We start from the raw sequence: 23,780 nt of genomic DNA, 5'->3' as shown, positions 1-23,780 counted from the left end.
GCTCCCCGAACAGGCGGTGGAATGTGGCGACTAAGGGATTTTCACAGTAACTTCATTGAAGCCTACTTGTGACAATAAGCTATTATTATTAATTAATCAATTAATCAATTAATCAATTAATCAATCAATCAATCAATCAATCAATTAATCAATTAATCAATTACTTAATTAATTAATTAATTAATTAATTAATTAATCAATTAATTAATTAATCAATTAATTAATTAATTACTTAATTAATTAATTAATGCTAGTAACATCTCTCTGGCTGATTAAGGTTATATTTGTGGAATGCCAAATTTTCCCATGATATTAAAAAATTATATTTTTTAAGTAATTACATATATTTTAACGGTTTATGACATTTCAACTTCTATCAATATCCTGGGGGTTACAATTGATCAGAATCTGAATTGGACTAGCCACATTAATACTGTGGCTACCATAGCAGGTCAAAGGCCAGGAATCCTACTTCCTACGGAAGCTAAAGTAATTTGGCATGTCTGCATCAACTCACAAACTTCTACAGATGTGTGGTAGAGAGCATCCTATCCGGCTGCATCGTAGCCTGGTATGGCAACTGCTCGGTCCAAGATCGCAAGAAACTGCAGAATGTGGTGAACTCAGCCCAACGCATCACACAGACTTTCCACCCCCACATTGTTTCTGTATACACCTCCCGCTGCCTCAGGAAGGCAGACAGCATTGTCAGAAACCCCTCCCAATCAGGCATTGCCTTCTTCCAGACCCTTCCATCAGGCAGAAGGTACAGAAGTCTGAAGACCCGCACATCCAGACATAGGAACAGCTTCTTCCCCAACAGCTACACGACTCCTCAACGACTTCCCCTCGGACTGATCTGTTCACTGCAAGAACATTATTCACAACGCCCTATGCTGCTCTTGCTCATGTATTTGCTTTGTTTGGCCCCTTGTTCCACACTGTAACCAATCACTGTTTGTCGATGTGCCATTTGTCAATGTTCTCAGTCGATTATTCTTTTTGTCTACTATGTACCCACTGTGTACGTTCCCTTGGCCGCAGAAAAATACTTTTCACTGTACTTCGGTACATGTGACAATAGATCAAATCAAATCAAATCAAATCAAAATCAAATCAAATCAAAATCAAATCCTACAGTAGGTAACTCACCTCCTGACCCCCCCCCCCCCCCCCCCCCCCAAGCCTGTCCACCACCTACAAGGCACAAATCAGAAATATAATGGCATACTCTCCACTTGCCTGGATGAGGGAAGCTCCAACAACACAAGAAGCTTAACACCATCCCACTTGAGCAGCCCACTTGATTGCTCCCCCTTCCACAAACATTCACTCCCTTCACCACTGAAGTGTGCACCATCTACAAGATGCACTGCTGTGACTCACCAAGGTTCCTTAGGCAGCACCTCCCAAACCATGACCACTACCATCTAGAAGGGCAAGAGCAGCAGATACCTGGGAACCCCACCACCTGGAGGTTCCCCTCCAAAGTCACTCACCATCCTGACTTGGAAATATATGACCGTTCCTTCACTGTCGCTGGGGCAACATCCTGGAACTCCCTCCCTAACAGCACAGCAGGTGTACCTACACCTCAGGGACTGCAGCGGTTCAAGAAGGCAGCTCACTACCACCTTCAGATGGGCAACTAGGCATGGGCAATAAATAATGGCCTAACCAGCGATGCCCACATCCCGTAAAAAAAATTTAAATTCTAACGTCATGCGTATCTCACAATCACTTATTTTGCTCTTTGTAAAACTTAAATTAAAAGCAAAGTATTTTGACAATACTTGATTGGCCTGGTGCCATCATTGCAACTAGATGGCTGGGGATCACTTGACCTGGTGTCAGATTTAAACAAATATCAGGCAGGCAATCCACACCGAAGGGATCCCAAGATCTTTGTGGACAGTTTTCTTCCAGTCAGCAGCCGGTGCGACCAGTTCACCCCTGACCACGAAATCCAGGCAATTGTATAAGACAACCACGGTAGCCAAAAGGATTTCAAAAGCCCCGAAGGTGCAAAAAGGTTTCAAATGGACAAAATTGTCTTGCGTCTTTCATTTGCTCCTTACCAGCATTATTGATGAGAATGTCCAGGTGCGTTTCAGTTTCTGTAATTCTGTCAACGAATGAACGCACAGACTGAAGTGAAGCCAGATCCAGATTCTGCACCAGGACATTTCCATTCCCACTGAATTTCCTGATCTCATCTGCTGCCTTGCTGGCTTTTTCCAAATCCCGGCAAGCTAATATCACACGAGCCCCTGCAAACACAAAGCGAGAAAGAATGCTAGCCTTTGCCATTATTAAACCACAACTTACAGCAAGATAGCACAAGAGGAGAATCTTCTGTCCATATCGGTGCCAGCTCTCACTCCCTCTGTTCCACCATAGCCCGATACATTTTTCTCTTCAAGTATTTAATACAAGCAAAGCGATCCCAGAATTGAGAACCCAGAGATCAGTCAGCGAGCATACATTCCAGCAGGGTCTTCTGACATTATAATAGTGACAAAACTTACCCCATCAGTGGTACAGCAGTTTCCCGAGTGCTTTTCATTTCCTAAAGGAACAATGCAGTAACAGTGGAATGCAGGCTTAATGACTGCAAAATTAGAAGTAGTTCTCCATTAACCAGAAACATACTTTCACACTCAGGCCGTCAAATATTAGTTGTCGTGCATGTTGGCATATATAAAAAGACATGTAGTCACACACAAAGCAAAAAACTGCAGTTAAGGGCAGGATTACCTCTCTGAGCAAGGTTCTTGGCTGTTTCCTTTCCAATTCCAGTATTAGCACCAGTGATGATCACCGTTTTTCCATCCAGTCGCGCTTTACTCTTACAAACCCCACCAGAAAACCATCGCCGTAGGAAAATGAGCCCAATTCCTATAGAACCATTAAGAAAATCGGTCAGTCATCACTAATCTTTCCTGTGTACTGGCAGTTAAAGAAGAGTTTTACAACTAGTGGAGGAGGGAGTGGATCTGGACCCTTTGGTGGCGATATTTGGGGTTTCAGAGAAGCCGGAGCTCATGGAGAGGAGGAAGGCCGATGTCTTGGTCTTCGCCTCTCTGATTGCACGGCGACGAATTTTGCCGGAGTGGCGGTCGGCATCGCCACCGGGGTTACCAGCATGGTTGGGTGACCTGTACAACTTTCTGCGGTTAGAGAAGATAAAGTACGAGTTAAGGGGCTCAGCGGGGGAGTTTGAGAAAAGGTGGGGGATGTTTGTGACCGTGTTTGAGGAGCTGTTCGTCGCAGGAGTGTGGAGGGGATGAAAAAGGAGAAAAATCTGTACAAACTCTATATTTGATTGTTGGGAAGAATGTTTCCCGGGGTGTTTATTTGCTGTAACCTACTTTGATACAAGTTTGAATAAACTGTGTTTAAAAAAAATAATAATAATAGCTTTACAACATGGAAAGAGGCTGTTTGGCCCAGCGTTTCTGTGATGCCATTAAGCATTTATCTACTCGAATCCCATTTTCCAGCACTTGGTCCGTAGTGTCTACCATAGTGTCTCAATTTTTTTTTAAATTTGTTCTTGAGATGTGGGCGTCACTGGCTGAGCCAGCATTTGTTGCCCATCCCTAATTGCCCTTGAACTGAGTGGCTTGCTCGGCCATTTCAGTGGGGACCAGCCAAGAGTCAGCCGCATTGCTGTGGGTCTGGAGTCACATGTAGACAGATCAGGTAAGGATGACAGATTTCCTTCCCTAAAGGACATTAGTGAATCAGATGGGTTTTTACGACAATCGACAATGGTTTCATGGTCATCATTAGACTTTTAATTCCAGATTTTTGTTGAATTGAAATTTCACCATCTGCCCTGCTGGGATTCGAACCCAGGACCCCATAGCAATCGCCTGGGGTCTCTGGATTGCTAGTCCAGTGACAATCCCATTACTGCCTCCCCTGAACTTACTTCGTAAATGTTGCCAGAATTCCCACCACTACCAATCTTTCAGGCAGTGAGTTCCAGATTCTAACGACCTTCTGGGTGAAAAAGCTTTGCTTCAAATCCCCTCGAAACCTTCTGCCCCTTACCCCCTGGTCATTGACATTCCTTCCTACCCACTCTACCTATGCTCCTCAATTTTAATCGTGCCCCCCCTCAGCCTTCTCTGCTCCAAGGAAAACAACCCCAACCTCTCCTGTCTCTCTTCATAGCTGAAAATGCTCCAGCCCAGGCAACATCCCGGTGAATCTCCTCTGCACCCTCTCTCGTACAATCACTTCCTTCCTACACCAAACTGACTATTAAGAGTTGAGAACATCTATCCAATCAACCACACACGGTGCATCATACCGGCCAATGTGACAGTCAATGGTTTGGAGCAATGCCGGTTTCCAAATCAGTAGCTCCATTTTTCCACACTGCCGTACTATCGCCTGCTGCTGAAAAATGAGGTGCATTTTGCCCCAACTATGCAATGGTGCTCAGTCCCTTTCAGCATTGCTGAAAGGGACTGAGCCCTTTCAACTGAAAACAGTGGAACAGCTGAGGAAGGCTAGAGGATTATGAGTATGGGGAAAAGGCAAGCAGAATGTTAGCGCACCAGCTCACAAAAAGAGGCGCGGCCAAGGAGATAGGGAGATTAAGAGTAGAGGTGGGAATACAGTCCTGGACCCAGTGGGGGTGAATGAGGTGTTTAAGAACATTTACAGCAAATTGTGAGTCGGAACCCCAGCTGGGGTTGAGGGGCTGAGGCAGTTTTTGAGTCAGTTGAGGCTCCCGAGGGTGGAGAGGATCTGGTGGAAGGGCTGGGAGCCCCAATTGAAATTGAGGAAATAATGGAGGGGTTGGAGGGCATGCAGTCGGGCAAGGCCCCAGAGCCAGACGGCGACCCGGTGGAATTCGATAAGGCGTTTTTGGAGATATTGAGCTCACTGCTGGTGAGGGCATTTAATGAAGCAAGAGAGAAGGGAGTCCTCCCACAATCATGTCACAGGCCTTGATGGGAGAAGGATCATAGAACATAGAACATAACAGCGCAGTACAGGCCCTTCGGCCCACAATGTTGCGCCGTCCTGTGAAACCCCTCTACACTATTCCCTTATCGTCCATATGCCTATCCAATGACCATTTGAATGCGTTTAGTGTTGGCGAGTCCACTACTGTTGCAGGCAGGGCATTCCACGTCCTTACTACTCTCTGAGTAAAGAACCTACCTCTGACATCTGTCTTATATCTATCTCCCCTCAATTTAAAGCTATGTCCCCTCATGCTGGACATCACCATCCGAGGAAAAAGGCTCTCACTGTCCACCCTATCTAATCCTCTGATCATCTTGTATGCCTCAATTAAGTCACCTCTTAACCTTCTTCTCTCTAACGAAAACAGCCTCATGTCCTTCAGCCTTTCCTCATATGATCTTCCCTCCATACCAGGCAACATTCTTGTAAATCTCCTCTGTACCCTTTCCAATGCTTCCACATCCTTCCTATAATGTGGCGACCAGAACTGCACACAATACTCCAAATGCAGCCGCACCAGAGTTTTGTACAACTACAACATGATCTCATGGCTCCGAAACTCAATTCCTTTACCAATAAAAGCTAACACACCGTACGCCTTCTGAACAACCCTCTCAACCTGGGTGGCAACTTTCAGGGATCTATGGACATGGACACCGAGATCTCTCTGCTCGTCCTCATTACCAAGAATCTTACCATTAGCCCAGTACTCTGCCTTTCTGTTATTCCTTCCAAAATGAATCACCTCACACTTTTCTGCATTAAACTCCATTTGCCACCTGTCAGCCCAGCTCTGCAGCTTATCTATGTCCCTCTGTAACTTGTAACATCCTTCTGCACTGTCCACAACTCCACCGACTTTAGTGTCATCTGCAAATTTACTCACCCATCCTTCTACGCCCTCCTCCAGGTCATTTATAAAAATGATAAACAACAACGGCCCCAAAACAGATCCTTGTGGCACACCACTAGTAACTGGACACCAGTCAGAGCATTTCCCATCAACCACCACTCTTTGTCTTCTATCAGCTAGCCAATTTCTGATCCAAACTGCTAAATCACCCTGAATCCCATGCCTCTGTATTTTCTGCAATAGCCTACCGTGGGGAACCTTATCAAACGCTTTACTGAAATCCATATACACCACATCAACTGCTTTACCCTCATCCACCTGTTTGGTCACCTTCTCGAAGAACTCAATGAGGTTTGTGAGGCATGACCTACCCTTCACAAAACCGTGTTGACTATCTCTAATCAAATTATTCCTTTCCAGATGATTATACATCCTATCTCTTATAAACCTTTCCAAGGCTTTTCCCACAACTCACTGTAAGGCTCACTGGCCTATAGTTACCAGGGTTATCTCTACTCCCCTTCTTGTACAAGGGGACAACATTTACTATCCTCCAGTCCTCTGGCACTATTCCTGTAGACAAAGATGACTTAAAGATCAAAGCCAAAGGCTCAGCAATCTCCACCCTAGCTTCCCAGAGAATCCGAGGATAAATCCCATCCGGCCCAGGGGACTTATCTATTTTCACACTTCCGCAGCAATGTGGGTCATACAGGCCAATTTCTCTACTGAATGTGGATGCCAAACTGCTGGCTAAGATATTGGCCACAAGTATAGACCAGACGGGATTTGTAAAGGGCAGGCAACTCACAGCCAATGTTCGAAGGCATATAAATGTTATCATGATGCCCTCAGAACGAGAGGAGATGGAAGTGGTGGTCGCGATGGATGCGGAGAAGACTTTTGATGGGTTGGAGTGGAATTACCTGTGGGAAGTGCTGGGAAGGTTTGGGTTTGGCGAGGGCTTCATTGACTGGGTGCAGTCGCTCTATCAGGCACCAGTAGCGAGCGTGCGTATGAACCGGTTGAGGTCGGATATTTTAAACTCCACCGAGGGACGAGACAAGGGTGTTCACTTTCCCAGCTACTGTTTGCTCTGGCCAAACAGCCACTGGCCATGGTGTTAAGAACCTCTCGGAACTGGAAAGGGCTGGTTCGGGGGGGTGGGGAGGAGGAGAGCACCGTGCCTTGCTTTACGCAAATGGCCTGCTCCTGTTTATTTCAGACAAGTTGGAGGGGATGGGGGAAGTTTACCCGGATCCTAGGGGAATTTGGTAATTTTTCAAGGTATAAACTGAACATGGGGGAAAAGCGAGATGTTCGTGACCCAGGCGAGAGGGCAGAAGAGACTGGGAGAGCTGCCGCTTAGAATGGTAGGAAGGAGCTTTCGATCTCTGGGAATCCAGGTGGCCCGGGAATGGGAGGCACTGCACAAGTTAAACCTATCCCGGCTCGTAGAACAAATGAAAGAGGACTTTGAGAGATGAGACATGCTCCTACTATCACTGGCAGGGAGGGTACAGACCGTGAAAATGACAGTTCTCCCCAGATTTCTGTTTATCTTTCAGTGCCACCCCATCTTCATCGAGGGCCTTTTTTAAATGAGTGAATAAGGTGATTTTGGGCTCTGTGTGGGCGGGTAAAACCCCGCGAGTGAAGAAAGTGTTGCTGGAGCGCAGTCGGAGGGAAGGTGGTTGACGCTGCCGAATGTTTGTAATTACTTCTGGGCAGCTAATAAAGCCATGATTAGGAAGTGGGTAGTGGGGGAGGGGGCGGTGGGGGAACGGATGGAGGTGGCGTCATGTAAAGACAGACGTTTGGGAGAACTGATAATGGCACCTCTTCCGTTCTCGCCGGCCCGATACTCCACAAGTCTGGTGGTGGTGGCAGCTCTAAGAATCTGGGGGCAATGGAGGAGATAAGAGAGTGGAGGGAGCATCAGTTTGGACCCCGATTTATAATAATCATCGGTTTGTAGTGGGTAGGCTGGATGGTGGGTTCCGGAGGTGGCAAAGGGCAGGAATTAGGAGGATGGGGATCTATTTATAGACGGGAGCTTCCCCAGCTTGAAAGCCTTGGAGGATAAATTTGAATTGCCAGCAGGGAATGGGTTTAGGTATCTTCAGGTGTGAGACTTATTGAGAAGGCAGGTTCCGGCCTTCCCGCTGCTGCCACCACGGGGGATACAGGATAGAGTGGTCTCCAGTACATGGGGAGAGGGGAAGGTATCAGATATCTACCAGGAACTTTTGGAATCGGAGGAAACACCGGTGGAGGAGCTCAAGGGCAGGTTGGAAAACGAGCTGGGGAGAGAGATAGAAGCGAATCTGTGGGCGGATGCCCCAAGCAGGGTTAATACATCCTCATCCGAAGGACCGAAGCTTAGAGGGATTTGGCAGGGTTTTCGCTAGGGTGATGTCCACGGTACTCAAAACACAGGTGGTGCTGAGTCCAGAGGGGGTGATATTTGGATTGTCGGAAGATCCGGGGGTTCATGGGGCGAAAGAGGCCGACGTTTTGGACATTGCCTCCATGGTAGCGTAGAGACAGATCTTATTAACGTGGAGGGACCTGAAGCCCAAGTGTAGACACCTGGGTTAGTGATATGACTGGGTTTCTCAGTCTCGAGAAAATGAAGCTCGCCTTTGGGTTCACCCGGATGTGGCAGCTGTTCGGCGACTCTCTCGGGGAAAATTAAAATGTCAGAAGCAGAATGCCACGTTTGGGGGGGGGACTGTTGTTTTAGAGTTGGGGTATGTGAAGATTGTGATGGGGGTGGAAATATTTATTGTACCATGTTTATTTCACTGTTATTGTTATTATAAAAATTGCAAATACCCTAATAAAAATATTTTTTTTAAAAAAAGGATTTTCCTTGGAACCAAGTGTGCCGTGGGCCTCCTTCAACCTGGTTCTCCCAGCGCCAGGTTATGGATTATCTGTCCGCTGATTACCAGAGTGCATCCCCACAGGTCCCCAACTGTGACCTCCTACTACTGAATTTCCACTGCTTCTCACCAGCCAGGTGGCGGATTTGGCCGGGTTCAAGCAATGCTCGCTCCGGGAACTTTATGGAAGCAAGGCCTGGCCATTTATTTTGACTGTCCCAGGTCCCCCCAGGCTCACAGACACCACGGCCCAACCATCTTTAAAAATCAGTACCCTAGACTTTGCAATTGCACCATCCTTATGAAAATCCGGTAGTTACATAGGAGTCAGTACAGGCTGCCAATTCCAGATTTATTTAATTAACAGAATTTAATTTTCCCAGCTGCCAAGATAGGACTGGAATTCGCATCTCCAGTTCATTAGTGCAGGCCTCAGAATGAACAGTCTCATCATAACCACCATTTTCGAGTAGACTTGCCTGTTGCCTCTGCTGTTTATTGAAGGGTGGAACAGGAGTACATGATACAGCCCATCAAGCCAGTTCCTCAAGAGTAAACAGGCTAAAAGAAGAGGGAGGTAGAGAGACCAGGTTTTGCTGGTGGTGGTGGTGGTGGTGGTGGTGGGGGGGGGGGGGGGGGGGGGGGGGGGGGGGGGGCAGTTGGGGGAGGAGGATGGAGTTTAGATGAGGGAGAAAAGGAATTAATTTGATTTTCAACCCCCCCCCTACACCCAGAGAGGGAATATCCAGACTGCATGCCCAACTATGCTACGAGGGGCAAGTATGTGGGTAGATCTTAACAAAGAGAGGCCTCAGGCCTGCCTAACAAAACACCAAATGTTTGTTCACACTGTCTGAAAGTAACATTACATGACTTCAGCTAGATTTGGAATCAAACTAATGCTCCCAGAAAGGAAATGAGAACACAAAAGAGGTTAAATATTTACCAATAATTCACAATTGTCTACAAAACAGCACAGTAAATAAATTATCTACAACATAAAAACTGGAGGTAACTGATGCAAAGTATGTCATACTCAAAATTAGGACAGGGCCATGAATCTCAGGAAGATTTAAATTTTAATTAAACAAAAACAACAACGTTTTAAAATGAAAACAAACAGCTTTGTGAATTCAGAGACAATTAAACAACAAGATTGAGGAGACAGAAACACAAAGACCTTCAGCAAAGCAGACAAACTGGGGAGGCGATAAACGAGCTGAGGTTTTCAGCAGGATATTCAAGGTACATTGCCAAGTTCTCCTGCAAGTCGCTGGGAGAAAAACAACAACATATGTGGCCCAGGTTTTCACATTACAAGGCCAGGGTGTATAAGCAGAGATTTTGATGCAGAGAGAGAGAGAGGGAGAGAGAGGCTAGCTATTAATGCAATACTTCCAGGACCAGGAGACACCCTCTGCTCCCAATCTAAGGGGTGTTTTGATTTTTACAAAGACCATACAAGATAAGGAAAGAAACAGAAAATGTGGATAAACACAGCAGGTCTGGTAGAATCTGTGGAGAGGGGTTTGATTCCCGGCTTGGGTCACTGTCTGTGCGGATTCTGCACGTTCTCCCAGTGTCTGCGTGGGTTTCCTCCGGGTGCTCCGGTTTCCTCCCACAGGTCCAGAAAGACGCGCTCTTAGGTGAATTGGACATTCTGAATTCTCCCCCAGTGTACCCGAACAGGCGCCGGAATGTGGCGACTAGGGGCTTTTCACAGTGACTTCATTGCAGTGTTAATGTAAGCCTACTTGTGACAATAACAAAGATTATTGAAACTACTAGAGTTCATGATAAAAGATTTAATAGCACTGCACTTGAAAAACAGCAGCAGATTGGACAGAGTCAGCATGGATTTACGAAAGGGAAATCATGCTTGAAAATCTACTGGAATTCTTCGAGGATGTAATTAGTAGAGTTGACGAGGGTGGAACCAGTGGATGTGGTTTATTTGGACTTTCAGTAGGCCTTCGTCAAAGCCCCACATAAGAGATTAACATGCAACATTAAAGTGTAGGGAATGCGGGTAGTGTATTGAGATGGATTTTAAAAAACGGTTGGCAGTCAGGCAACAAAGAGTAGGAATAACCGGGGTCTTTTCCCAAATGACATGCAGTGACTAGTGGGGTACCGCAGGGATCAGTGCTAGGATCTCAGCTATTCATAATATATGTAATGCTTTAAATGAGGGAACTAAATGTAATATCTCCAAATTTGTAGCTGACACAAAGCTGGGTATGGGGGGTGAACTGTGATGCAGAGATGCCTCAAGTGTGATTTGGACAAGTTGAGAGAGTGTGCAAATGCATGGCAGATGCAGCACATGTGGATAAATTTGAGATTATCCACCTTGGTAGTCAAAACAGGAAGGAATATTAATGGCTATAGATTGAGAGGGGGGATAGATTGAGAGGGGAATGTGCAACAAGACCTGGGGGTCCTTGAACACCAGTCACTGAAAGCAAGCATGCAGGTGCAACAGGCAGTAAAGGCGGCAAATGGTATGTTGGTCTTCATAGCAAGAGGATTCAAATACAGGAGCTGAGATGTCTTGCTGCAATTATACAGGACCTTGGTGAAACCACACCTGGAATATTGTGCACAATTTTGGTCTCCTTGTTGAGAAAGAAAGGATGTTCTTGCTATAGAGTGAGCGCAGCAAAAGTTTACCAGACTGATTCCTGGGATGGACTGACGTATGAGGAGAGATTGAGTTGGTGAGAATGATATTCGCTGGAGTTTAGAAGAATGTGGGGAGGTCTCAGAAACCGATAAATTCTAACAGGACTAGACAGATTAGATTCAGGATGTTCCCGATAGTGGACGTGTCCAGAAACAATGTCACAGTCTGAGGATACGGGGTGAACCATTTAGGACAGAGATGAGGAGAAAATTCTTCACCCAGTGGTGATGAGCCTGTGGAATTCGTTACCACAGAAAGCAGTTGAGGCCAAACTTTGTATGTTTTCAAGAAGGGGTTAGATATAGCACAGGACTAAAAGGATCGAAGGATATGGGGGGAAAGCAATAACGGGTTACGGATTGGCATATCAGCCATGATCATAATGAATGGTGGAGTAGGCTCAAAGGGCCGAATGGCCTCCTTCAGCTTCTATTTTCTATGTTCAGACATAGTATTCAATATTTTAAATGTTTCAGCCTTCTATCTCACAAGACGATGATTTGTACCATGGTGGTCAACTCTGTTGGAACCATTAAACTGCTTGGTGTATTCTGGAGCCTCAATCTGGCACGGCAGTCTCTCCATCATATATTCTGCAGAGGAAGACAATGGACTTAGAAGGTGCAAGATTCACTTGTCCAACGCTTTCTCTGGGCCCTCTTCTCAATCAACTGAGGTTTCCATTTCTGCTCATCTCTCCCAATGCCCTTGCAAACAGTCCAGAGGTCACAGCCATCAGTGACTGTCTCCCAGTGGTCAATGTCCAGGATCTTCACATTTCATTTGCAGGGGTCTTTGCAATGAAGGCATAGACACCCAGGAGGTCATGTACCAGTTCATTGTTCAGGCGGTCTTTGGGCATATCGGGCAGACCTCTGTCCAATGAACATGAGCATACAGCAGAGACGTTTTTGACTTCACAACGAGTACATACGGATGGAATTAGCATGTTCCCCGGACCTCAAGGGTTACCTTATAGAATTTACAGTGCAGAAGGTGGCCATTCGGCCCATCGAGTCTGCACCGGCTCTTGGAAAGAGCACCCTACCCAAGGTCAACACCTCCACCCTATCCCCATAACCCAGTAATCCCACCCGACACTAAGGACAATTTTGGATACTTAGGGCAATTTATCATGGCCAATCCACCTAACCTGCACATCTTTGGACTGTGAGGAAACCGGAGCACCAAGAGGAAACCCACGCAGACACAGGGAGGATGTGCAGACTCCACACAGACAGTGACCCAAGCCGGAATCGAACCTGGGACCCTGGAGCTGTGAAGTAATTGTGCTAACCACAATGCTACCGTGTTGCCCGTGTACCGGGTTGCTGATCTTGTCCTGCCAAGAGGTCGAGGATATATCTGAGACAAAGGTGGAAACTGTTCAGCCTTTTTTTTCTGCCCAGCTTATGTTTTCCAAATCTCACCACTTGCGTGCTGAGGCTGCAGGCTTCGTTGACTCCCAGTTTGGTGTTCTCGGTCAGGTTGCTGTGTTCTTCACTCTCTTAAATTGTTGAGCTTTTCCAATGTGTTGTTTTCAGCATGAAGTGACAGATTGCTGGAGCCTGGATATGCGAAGCCATCAACAACCTTCAGGGTTCCAATGCCAATGCTGGTAAGATGGCAGTTTTGGCAACATCCTAGACCATGAAATATTCTTCCGGATGCGGACATTCAATTCAAACACTTTGTAGGCGGGAGAGGGTTCTCCGTTTGAACATGTTCCTTGGTAAGGAATGTTAGTGCAGCATTGCCAACATTGAGCAACTCTCTGATGAGAACTTGGCACAAATTTGTCTTGGACCTCAGGCGAGACAGGTTGGACAGCTTTCTGTCAGTTCTGGTATGTGAGTAAACACCCTCTGTTGATGGCCTAAGGCACGTGACAGCAGCAAAGCGCAGAATATGTCAAAGAGTCTTGGTGTCAAAACACAACCCTGTTTCACTGCGCTGTGGATTTCAAGGGTGCCTATTGCCCTGTCACACTGACTGATAGGGGAGATGGTGAGGGTGGATAGGAGATATGTGGAGGCTCCGGAGGAGGGATTGCTGGGGGAGAGGCGTAGCCTTCAGGCCAGGTCCGACCTATTAACTACCAGAAAGGCGGAAGCTCATTGGAGGAAAGCACAGGGGGCAGTGTATGAATATGGGGAGAAGGCGAGCAGTTCCCCATAAAAGTCCCTAAAGACCCCATTAACGTCTACCCCCCTCCGCACCATCTTCCCAGCTCTATCCGAGCAGGATGCTGGCACACCAGCTCCGAAAGCGGGACGCGGCCAGGGAGATTGGGGGAGTGACGGATAGAGCTGGGAAGATGGTGCGGAGGGGGGTAGACGTTAATGGGGTCTTTAGGGACTTTTATGGGGAACTGTACCGGTCTGAACCCCCGGTGGAGGGGGGTGGAATGGGGCGCTTCTTGGACAAGCTGCGGTTTCCGAGGGTGGAGGAGGGGCAGGTGGAGGGACTGGGGCGCCGATTGAGCTGGAGGAGCTGGTTAAAGGGAAAGGGAGCATGCAGTCGGGGAAGGCGCCGGGGCCAGATGGGTTTACGGCTGAATTTTATAAAAGGTATGCGGACCTGTTGGGCCCCCCGTTGGTCCGGACCTTTAACGAGGCAAGGGAGGGGGCGGGGCTTTGCCCCCAACTACGTCACGGGCGCTGATTTCCTTGATCCTGAAGCAGGACAAGGACCCTCTGCAGTGTGGGTCATATCGGCCGATCTCGCTGCTAAATGTAGACGCCAAGCTGGAGGCCTGGATCAATGATATGGTGGGGTTTATCAAATTGGAGGTGGTGAAATTTGCCCTGAGAGGATCAGTACAGGGGTTCTTTAGGCGGTGGCAGCCTTTCCTGGACTTCCTGACGGAACGATAGGGAAATAGGCCGACAGCAGCAGCAACCCCGGGCGGGGGGGGGATTTGGCTCGGTGGGAGGGAGAACTGTGTACTTGGGTTTGTTGGATGTGGCGGGTATTATCTCTTTCCTTTTTGTTGTTTGCTTTTTTTTTTGTTTTTGCAGATGCTTTTGTAGTTGGGTGGGTGTTGTTCTTGTGTTTTTACCATGGCTGTTTTGTTAATATTGTTTTGCTGTTTATATTTTGTGAAAATCTTAATAAAAAAATTTTTTTTTTATTAAACCATACATTTTTAAATATTCCAAAAAAAAAGCACTGGTGTGTGAGACACTGTTGGCCGCAAAGAACCACACCTCTCGCCTGGCAAACAAACATTGTTGGAAAGTCTATCACTTGAAAGTTTACTTTAAATAGTTAAATGAATTGCAGCCTGTCACATTGTTAGATTCAGCTTGCAGCATGGGAGGCTGTTGCAATTTTTAAAAATATTTCAGATAACAGTGAACTCTGCTATGTTACACAGATAAGGTGAATAAAAGCAAATAGTGTTGCAAGATCAGTGCACCAATCAATAAAAATGATGGGGCATGTCCTCACTGAAACAATAACATTTAATCACCAAAATTATAAACAAATGCCGTAATACGAGATTAAAAAGTGCAAAAGCTGCAAACCTAAAATGGTAGAAGCCCTCAATAGGGCTGGCAGCATTCATGGAGTGAATGATGTAAGGCCAATGATTCAGGGTGAGCAATTATCAGAATTCATCACTCTGAAATCTATTTCCACAAATGATGCCCGTCTCCCCAGCAATGTTTGGCTGTTATTAGGAATACACTATTGGTGTATACACAGGTGGATGTTATGTTCACAGAACATGGGTGGAAAGACTTGGCATGCTTTCCACTTTTTGTGTATGTTTGCTTCTCAATTCAGCTCCATTGCTGTCTAGCAATAATGCAAAAAGGAGAGCCAAATGTGCTTTTTTTATATTCAGTCATGGAACATGGGCATCACTGGCTAGGTCGGAAACTATTATCCATCCTTAATTGCCTCAAAAAGGTGGTGGTGAGCTGCTTTCTTGAACATGCAGTGCATCTGGAGGCACACCCACAGTGTACTGTCAGGGAGGGAGTTCTAGGATTTTGAGATAGTGACAGTGAAGGAACAACGATATAGTTCCATGTCAGAATGGGCATGGGACTTCCATGCACCTGGGGTGGAGGTGTGTGCTTGCATTTGGGCCGGTTATGTGCATGGGGCGTGTAGTTGTGTGCGTGGGGGTGAGGATCTGCTGTTGTGTACAAGAGGGATGTGTTCGAGTGAAACTGCACATGTCGAGGAGGGGTGTGCATGTGTCCGTATACCTGTGTTTGGGAGGGGTCGCTGCGGGGTGTGTGTGTTGGGGGTGTGTGGTGTACTCGTGTGCAATATGAGAGCGGTGTTTATGTACATGTGTGTGGTTGTGGGGTCTGTCTGGAGTGTTGGGTGTGGGTTTTTTTCTTCACAAATCAAAACTGCTCTAAATAACACCTCCTCCACGATAGTCCTCAAAACAGGGGCCCCACAAGGCTGTGTACTTTGGTTTAGCACTGTGGGCTAGGACAGCTGGCTTGTAATGCAGAACAGAACAAGACCAGCAGCGCGGGTTCAATTCCCGTTCCAGCCTCCACGAACAGGCGCCGGAATGTGGCGACTAGGGGCTTTTCACAGTAACTTAATTGAAGCCCACTTGTGATAATAAGCAATTATTATTACTATACTCCCTAGACACACACGACTGCTTGGCAAAATTTGGTTCCAACTACATCTACAAGTTTGCTGAAGACACTACTATAGTGGGTCGAATCTCGAACGAGTCAGAATACATTTTTTTTTTTTATAAATGTTTTTATTCAGTTTTCATATTTTATATTGAACAAATTACAAATTGTTAGGAGAGAAAAAAAAAACAAACACGCAAAAATTAACATACATATTTACAGGTAAGCATCTTCGTAGTAGTAACTGCACCCCCCACCCCACCCCCCCCCCCCCCCCCTCAACATGTTTATTTAGTTTGGTTTTGGGCCTTAGCTAGCCATCGAACCCCCGTAACGAACCTGTAGCCCCCCCCCCCCCCCTCCCGCTACCTTCCCCCGACTATTCTTCCTCTTGTACGTTGGCCACAAATAGGTCCCGGAACAGTTGCATGAATGGCTCCCACGTTCTGTGGAAGCCGTCGTCCGACCCTCGGATGACAAATTTGATTTTCTCCATTTGGAGAGATTCCGAGAGGTCGGACAGCCAGTCCGCAGCTCTGGGCGGTGCTGCTGACCGCCAGCCAAACAGGATTCTACGGCGGGCGATCAGGGAGGCAAAGGCAAGGGCGTCCGCCCTCCTCCCCAGGAATAGATCTGGCTGTTCTGAAACCCCGAAGACCGCCACTATCGGGCATGGCTCCACCCTCACTCCCACCACTTTGGACATAACCTCGAAGAAGGCTGTCCAGTACTCCACGAGTCTGGGGCAAGACCAGAACATGTGGGCGTGGTTGGCCGGGCCTCTTTGGCACCGTTCACATCTGTCTTCCACCTCCGGGAAGAACCTACTCGAGTCAGAATACATGAGGGAGATAGAGAATTTAGTGGAGTGGTGTAACGACAACAATCTATCCCTCAATGCCAGCAAAACCAGAGCTGGTCATTGACCTCAGGAAGCGCATCCCTGTCTGCATCAACGGAGCCGAGGTGGAGATGGTTGACAGCTTCAAATTCCTAGGGGTACATATCTCCAAAAATCTGTCCTGGTCCATCCATGTCGATGCTACCACAAAGAAAGCACAACAACACCTATACTTCCTCAAGAAACTAAGGAAGTTCGGCATGTCCATATTAACCCGTACCAACTTTTACAGATGCACCACAGAAAGCATCCTATCTAGCTGCATCACAGCCTGGTATGGCAACGGCTCGGCCCAGGACCGCAAGGAACGGCAGAGAGTTGTGAACACAACCCAGTCCATCACACAAACCTGCCTCCCATCCATTGACTCCATCTTCACCTCCCGCTGCCTTGGGAAAGCAGGCAGCATAATCAAAGACTCCTCCCACCCAGCTTACTCGCTCTTCCAACGGACAGGAACATAGAACATAGAACATAGAACGATACAGCGCAGTACAGGCCCTTCGGCCCTCGATGTTGCACCGACATGGAAAAAATCTAAAGGCCATCTAACCTACACTATGCCCTTATCATCCATATGCTTATCCAATAAATTTTTAAATGCCCTCAATGTTGGCGAGTTCACTACTGTTGCAGGTAGGGCATTCCACGGCCTCACCACTCTTTGCGTAAAAAACCCACCTCTGACCTCTGTCCTATATCTATTACCCCTCAATTTAAGGCTATGTCCCCTCGTGCTAGCCACCTCCATCCGCGGGAGAAGGCTCTCGCTGTCCACCCTATCTAACCCTCTGATCATTTTGTATGCCTCTATTAAGTCACCTCTTAACCTTCTTCTCTCTAACGAAAACAACCTCAAGTCCATCAGCCTTTCCTCATAAGATTTTCCCTCCATACCAGGCAACATCCTGGTAAATCTCCTCTGCACCCGTTCCAAAGCTTCCACGTCCTTCCTATAATGAGGCGACCAGAACTGTACGCAATACTCCAAATGCGGCCGTACTAGAGTTTTGTACAACTGCAACATGACCTCATGGCTCCGGAACTCAATCCCTCTACCAATAAAGGCCAACACACCATAGGCCTTCTTCACAACCCTATCAACCTGGGTGGCAACTTTCAGGGATCTATGTACATGGACACCGAGATCCCTCTGCTCATCCACACTACCAAGAATTTTACCATTAGCCAAATATTCCGCATTTCTGTTATTCTTTCCAAAGTGAATCACCTCACACTTCTCCACATTAAACTCCATTTGCCACCTCTCAGCCCAGCTCTGCAGCTTATCTATGTCCCTCTGTAACCTGCAACATCCTTCCGCACTGTCTACAACTCCACCGACTTTAGTGTCGTCTGCAAATTTACTCACCCATCCTTCTGCGCCCTCCTCTAGGTCATTTATAAAAATGACAAACAGCAACGGCCCCAGAACAGATCCTTGTGGTACGCCACTCGTAACTGAACTCCATTCTGAACATTTCCCATCAACTACCACTCTCTGTCTTCTTTCAACTAGCCAATTTCTGATCCACATCTCTAAATCACCCTCAATCCCCAGCCTCCGTATTTTCTGCAATAGACGACCATGGGGAACCTTATCAAACGCTTTACTGAAATCCATATACACCACATCAACTGCTCTACCCTCGTCTACCTGTTCAGTCACCTTCTCAAAGAACTCGATAAGGTTTGTGAGGCATGACCTACCCTTCACAAAACCATGCTGACTGTCCCTAATCATATTATTCCTATCTAGATGATTATAAATTGTATCTTTTATAATCCTCTCCAAGACTTTACCCACCACAGACGTTAGGCTCACCGGCCTATAGTTACCGGGGTTATCTCTACTCCCCTTCTTGAACAAAGGGACCACATTTGCTATCCTCCAGTCCTCTGGCACTATTCCTGTAGCCAATGATGACCTAAAAATCAAAGCCAAAGGCTCAGCAATCTCTTCCCTGGCTTCCCAGAGAATCCTAGGATAAATCCCATCCGGCCCCGGGGACTTATCTATTTTCACCTTGTCCAGAATTGCCAACACTTCTTCCCTACGCACCTCAATGCCATCTATTCTAATAGCCTGGGTCTCAGCATTCTCCTCCACAATATTATCTTTTTCTTGAGTGAATACTGACGAAAAGTATTCATTTAGTATCTCGCTTATCTCCTCAGCCTCCACACACAACTTCCCACCACTGTCCTTGACTGGCCCTACTCTTACCCTAGTCATTCTTTTATTCTTTTATTCCTGAGGAGTTACAAAAGTCTGAGAACACACATGAACAGATTCAAAAACAGCTTCTTCCCCACTGTTACCAGACTCCTAAATGAGTTTCTTATGGACTGACCTGATTAACACTACACTCCTGTATGCTTCACCCAAAGCCAGTGTCCCTGTATTTACATTGTGTTGCCCTATCATGCATTTTTATTTTATTTTATTTTCACGTACTTAATGATCTATTTGAGCTGCTCGCAGAAAAGTATTTTCCACTGTACCTCGGCACAAGTGACGATCAACAAATTCAATATTTCCATAAATTGAGGTCTGAGCTTTTAGTTTAAGATAGCAGATGGGTTTTTGATTTGTATTGATAACCAAATAGCATTTCAACTACTCGCTTTGCACGCAGACCGTCTGCAACAGAGCATTGCCGTGTACTTTCCAGCTGTTATACATTCTTGACATGATTGAAATTGGTACTGCTCGTTCCCAGATGTATATTTGAGCAGGTGAATCAATAAGCCTGATTAAACAGGGTTTCTAGGGCTTCATCTGCAAACGATATCTTTGGTTTCCTCTTGTAACAAACAAGAATTGCAGAGTCTGTATGTTTCCACCTTTGAATGCTTCATCCCTAGGCTCCTGCAGGTGGGAAAGCCTTCTCAGAAGATGCAGGAGCAGAAGTAGGCATTCGACCCATCGAATCTGCTCCGCCATTCAATGAGATCATGGCTGATCTGATATGAGAATTCTCAACTCCACTTTCCTGCCTTATCCCCCTTAATCCTCGATTCCCTTACAGATTAAAAATGTGTCTCTCTCAACCTTGAACATACCTTAAGCCAGTCCTCCTACAGCTCTCTGCAGTAAAGAATTCCACAGATTCACTACCCTCTCTGTCTTAAATGGGTGAACCCTTACCCTGAGACTATGACCCCTGGTCCCAGACTCTGCCATAGGGAAAGCAACCTCTCAGTACCTACCCTGCTAAACCCCCTGAGAATCCTATATGTCCCAAGAAGGTGACCTCTCATTCTTCCAAATTCCAAGTACAGGCCCAACCTACTCAACCTCCCCTCATCAGAAAATCCCTCCGTACCCGGGATCAACCCAGTGAACCTTCTCTGGACTGTCTCCACTGCCAGAATATTTTAGATAAGGGGACCAAAACTGTTCACCGAATTACAGGTGTGGTCTAACTCGAGCCTTGTGTAGTTTCAGCAAGACTTCCCTATTTTTATACTCCATTCCCTTTGAAATAAAGATCAACATTCCTATTACCTGCTGAACTTGGCATGCAAGCTGTTTGTGATTTATGCACCAGGACCTCCCACATCCCTCTGTCTTCCAACTTTCTGCAGTCTTCTCATTTATTCTTCCTACTAATGTGCATAACTTCACATTTTCCTACATTATATTCCATCTACCAAGTTTTGCCCACTCACCTTACCTGTCTATATCCCCCTTGACTCTGTCATCCTCACCACTTGCCTTCTCACCTATTTTTATGTCACCTGCAACCTTGGCATTCACTTCCTTCTTCCAAGTGATTAATATATATTGTAAATAATCGTGGCCCCAAGACAGACCTCTGTGGCACCCCACTAGTTACAGGTTGCCATGCTGAAAATGCCCTTCTTATCCCAAATCTGTTTTCTATTAGTTAGCCAATCCTCTATCCATGCCAATATACTACCCCCAATACCATGGGCTCTTATCTTTTTAAATAGCCTTTTGGCATGTCTTTCGGGACTTGTGGGAGGAAACCGGAGCACCCGGAGGAAATCCACGCAGACACGGGGAGACATGCAGACTCCGCACAGACAATGACCTAAGCCAGGAATCAAACGTGGGTCCCTGGCACTGTGAAGGAACAGATACCTGCATGCAGTAGGATCCAGGCAATATTCATGCTTGGACTGATAAAGTAACATTTATACCACAAGTGCCAGGTAGTGACCAACAAGAGAATCTAATCACCTCCCCTTGGTATTCAACAGCAATGCGATTGGTGAACGCTGATTTCAGGAGGAAACCAATCAAGTCAGAGAGGATTGGGATACAGATGAGAGAGGATGCAATGCGACATGGGCTGCCACAGGAATTGAAGGAAAGTGGGTTAGATACTTCAGAAGGAATCTAGATAAGTAGGCAAGAGAAAAGGGAGTAAATGATAAACTTAAAGGCTGAGACAAGGTGAAGTGAATGGGAGGAGACGCCTGTGGATTATAACCACCAACAAAGTCTTGTTGTGTCTGCACTGTATATTCTACACAACTTTACAGATACAAATTCAGCCAGTCCTTCACGCAAAACTGCCTCCCATCCATTGACTCTGTCTACATCTCCCGCTGCCTTGGGAAAGCAGGCAGCATAATCAAAGACCCCTCCCACCCGGGACATTCTCTCGTCCAACCTCTACCATCGGGCAGCAGATACAACGGTCTGTGAACACAGACTAACAGGTCCAAAAACAGCTTCTTTCCCCACTGTTACCAGACTCCTGAATGACCCTCTTATGGACTGAACTGATTTATTGACATATCTGCTCTACTGAGCAGCACTATACTCCATATGCTCAACCGATGTCTATGTATTAACTTTGTGTATTTATCGTATGTTCTGTGTTTTTTAATGTCTATAATGATCAGTCTGGACCGTACGCAGAACAATACTTTTCACTGTACCTCGGTACACGTGACAATATATCAAATCCAATATTGGGGTCATGTACATGAAGCTGTTTCTCCATCTCGTCCAGAAACATTGCACAATCTGCACCTGGAGGAACAAGAAACCTCAAGTTTCAAGAAGAAACCAGGTAGGTTACGGGCAACAAATAGAATTCCAGGCCATTGGAAAAGAACTACTGGGTACCATGGATTGAAGGACTTCAAAATTGTTAGGCCACTAACAGCTACAGCTGATACAGAACAACTGTCGAAGACAAAAACAAGGAATTAAATACTCTTAATTCCACTTAAAATCAGATCAGTGGGAACAACTGCTGTTTTCTATTATCTACAAGCGAATTAAACCAAACCAAAGAAAACAACATTACCCAATATTTGTTTGATCGACAAACCAGGAATACAAACCAACAATAAAAGCAACATATTGAAAGGTTATACATCGGGAAAACCTTGTCCTCCTCTCCCTCATTACAAAGCTACTTACTGTTTTAATTGGATTCAAACCTGGATCCTAATGCTTGAAGATTCCAAATATGTTGCCATCAACCTGCTCCCAGCCTCCAGCTTGTTTTCAACATCACCAGATTAGAGCCATGCAGGGCAATGGATTGACACACAGAGTACAGAAGGGAAGTGAGGAAACAATCTGGTTTGATCATTTAATATTTGAAGTAAATTATCTTTGTGCTCATCACTTCTCAGTCAGTGTTATGTAGCACGGCAGCACGGTAGCATTGTGGGTAGGATGAGAGGGAGGGATGGCTTCACAGCTCCAGGGCCCCAGGTTCGATTCCGGCTTGGGCCACTGTCTGTGCGGAGTCTGCACATCCTCCCCGTGTGTGCGTGGGTTTCCTCCAGGTGCTCCGGCTTCCTCCCACAGTCCAGGGGGATTGGTCATGATAAATTGCCTTTAGTGTCAAAAATTGCCCTTAGTGTTGGGTGGGGTTACTGGGTTATTGGAATAGGGTGGAGGTGTTGAACTTGGGTAGGGTGCTCTTTCCAAGAGCCGGTGCAGACTCGATGGGCCGAATGGCCTCCTTCTGCTAAGTTAAGGCCCCGCCTCCCCCGTCATCGTCTCCACCCCCCAGCCCCGCAGCGCAGGAAACCAGAGGAAAGCCCGCGCATTCGCACTGCCCCACCACACCCTTCTGACGCAGCTCCCAAATACCAGCCCCACTCCATACCCCCAACCCGACATAGAATACAACAAACCCCCCCAACCCTCCCCGCAAGATACAAAACTCAAACAATGCCCCACAGCAAAAAAAAACAGAACAACACCCCCATAACCATATCAAAATTGCAAAAGTACAGAAAAAGAGAACACAGCAACAGCAGAAACCAGCAATAAAATATTACAACCGACCCCGCAACCCCCAACCTCTAGTTCAAGTCCAGTTTCTCTGTCCGCACGAAGGCCCACGCCTCCTCCGGGGAATCGAAATAACAATGACGGTCCGAATAAGTTACCTACAGGCGCGCAGGCTGCAACATTCCAAACTTTATCTTCTTCTTGTAAAGCACCTCTTTCTTCCGATTAAACCCGGACCGCCGCTTAGCCACCTCCGTACTCCAATCCTGGTAGATCCGTACTACCCCATTCTCCCAGTTGCTGCTCTTCACCTTCTTGGCCCAGCGCAGCACACACTCCCGATCACTGAACCGGTGGAACCTCACCAGCACCGCACGCGGGGGTTCATTCTCCTTAGGCCTCCTGGCGAGTACCCTGTGGGCTCCCTCCAGCTCCAAGGGCAGATGGAAAGACCCGGCCCCCACTAGCGAGTTCAGCATTGTAGCCACGTAGGTTGTCAGGTCCGACCCCTCCAGCCCCTCCGCAAGGCCCAAGATCCGCAGATTTTTCCGCCTCATGCGGTGATCAAGCTCCTCGAAGCAGTCCTGCCACTTCTTGTGGAGCGCCTCG

General features: G+C 46.7%; 1 protein-coding gene across 1 annotated transcript in view; it reads right to left on the bottom strand.

Moving 5' to 3' along the window:
- si:ch211-107o10.3 (uncharacterized protein LOC407663 homolog) overlaps positions 1–23,780 on the bottom strand; it is a 55,110-nt gene that overhangs the window by 22,204 nt on the left and 9,126 nt on the right. The window contains exons 2-3 of the mRNA XM_038813461.1: positions 2,758–2,898; positions 2,079–2,270 (exon numbers count right to left, since the gene is read on the bottom strand). Of these exons, the coding sequence (XP_038669389.1) occupies positions 2,079–2,270; positions 2,758–2,898 (333 nt within the window). The remainder of the gene's footprint in view (positions 1–2,078; positions 2,271–2,757; positions 2,899–23,780) is intronic.

This window comes from Scyliorhinus canicula, chromosome 12, assembly GCF_902713615.1.
Source record: "Scyliorhinus canicula chromosome 12, sScyCan1.1, whole genome shotgun sequence".
In the NCBI taxonomy this organism is placed as follows: domain Eukaryota; kingdom Metazoa; phylum Chordata; class Chondrichthyes; order Carcharhiniformes; family Scyliorhinidae; genus Scyliorhinus; species Scyliorhinus canicula.
Note: the sequence above shows the minus strand (reverse complement) of the source record. Positions and strands in the feature narration are given on the sequence as shown.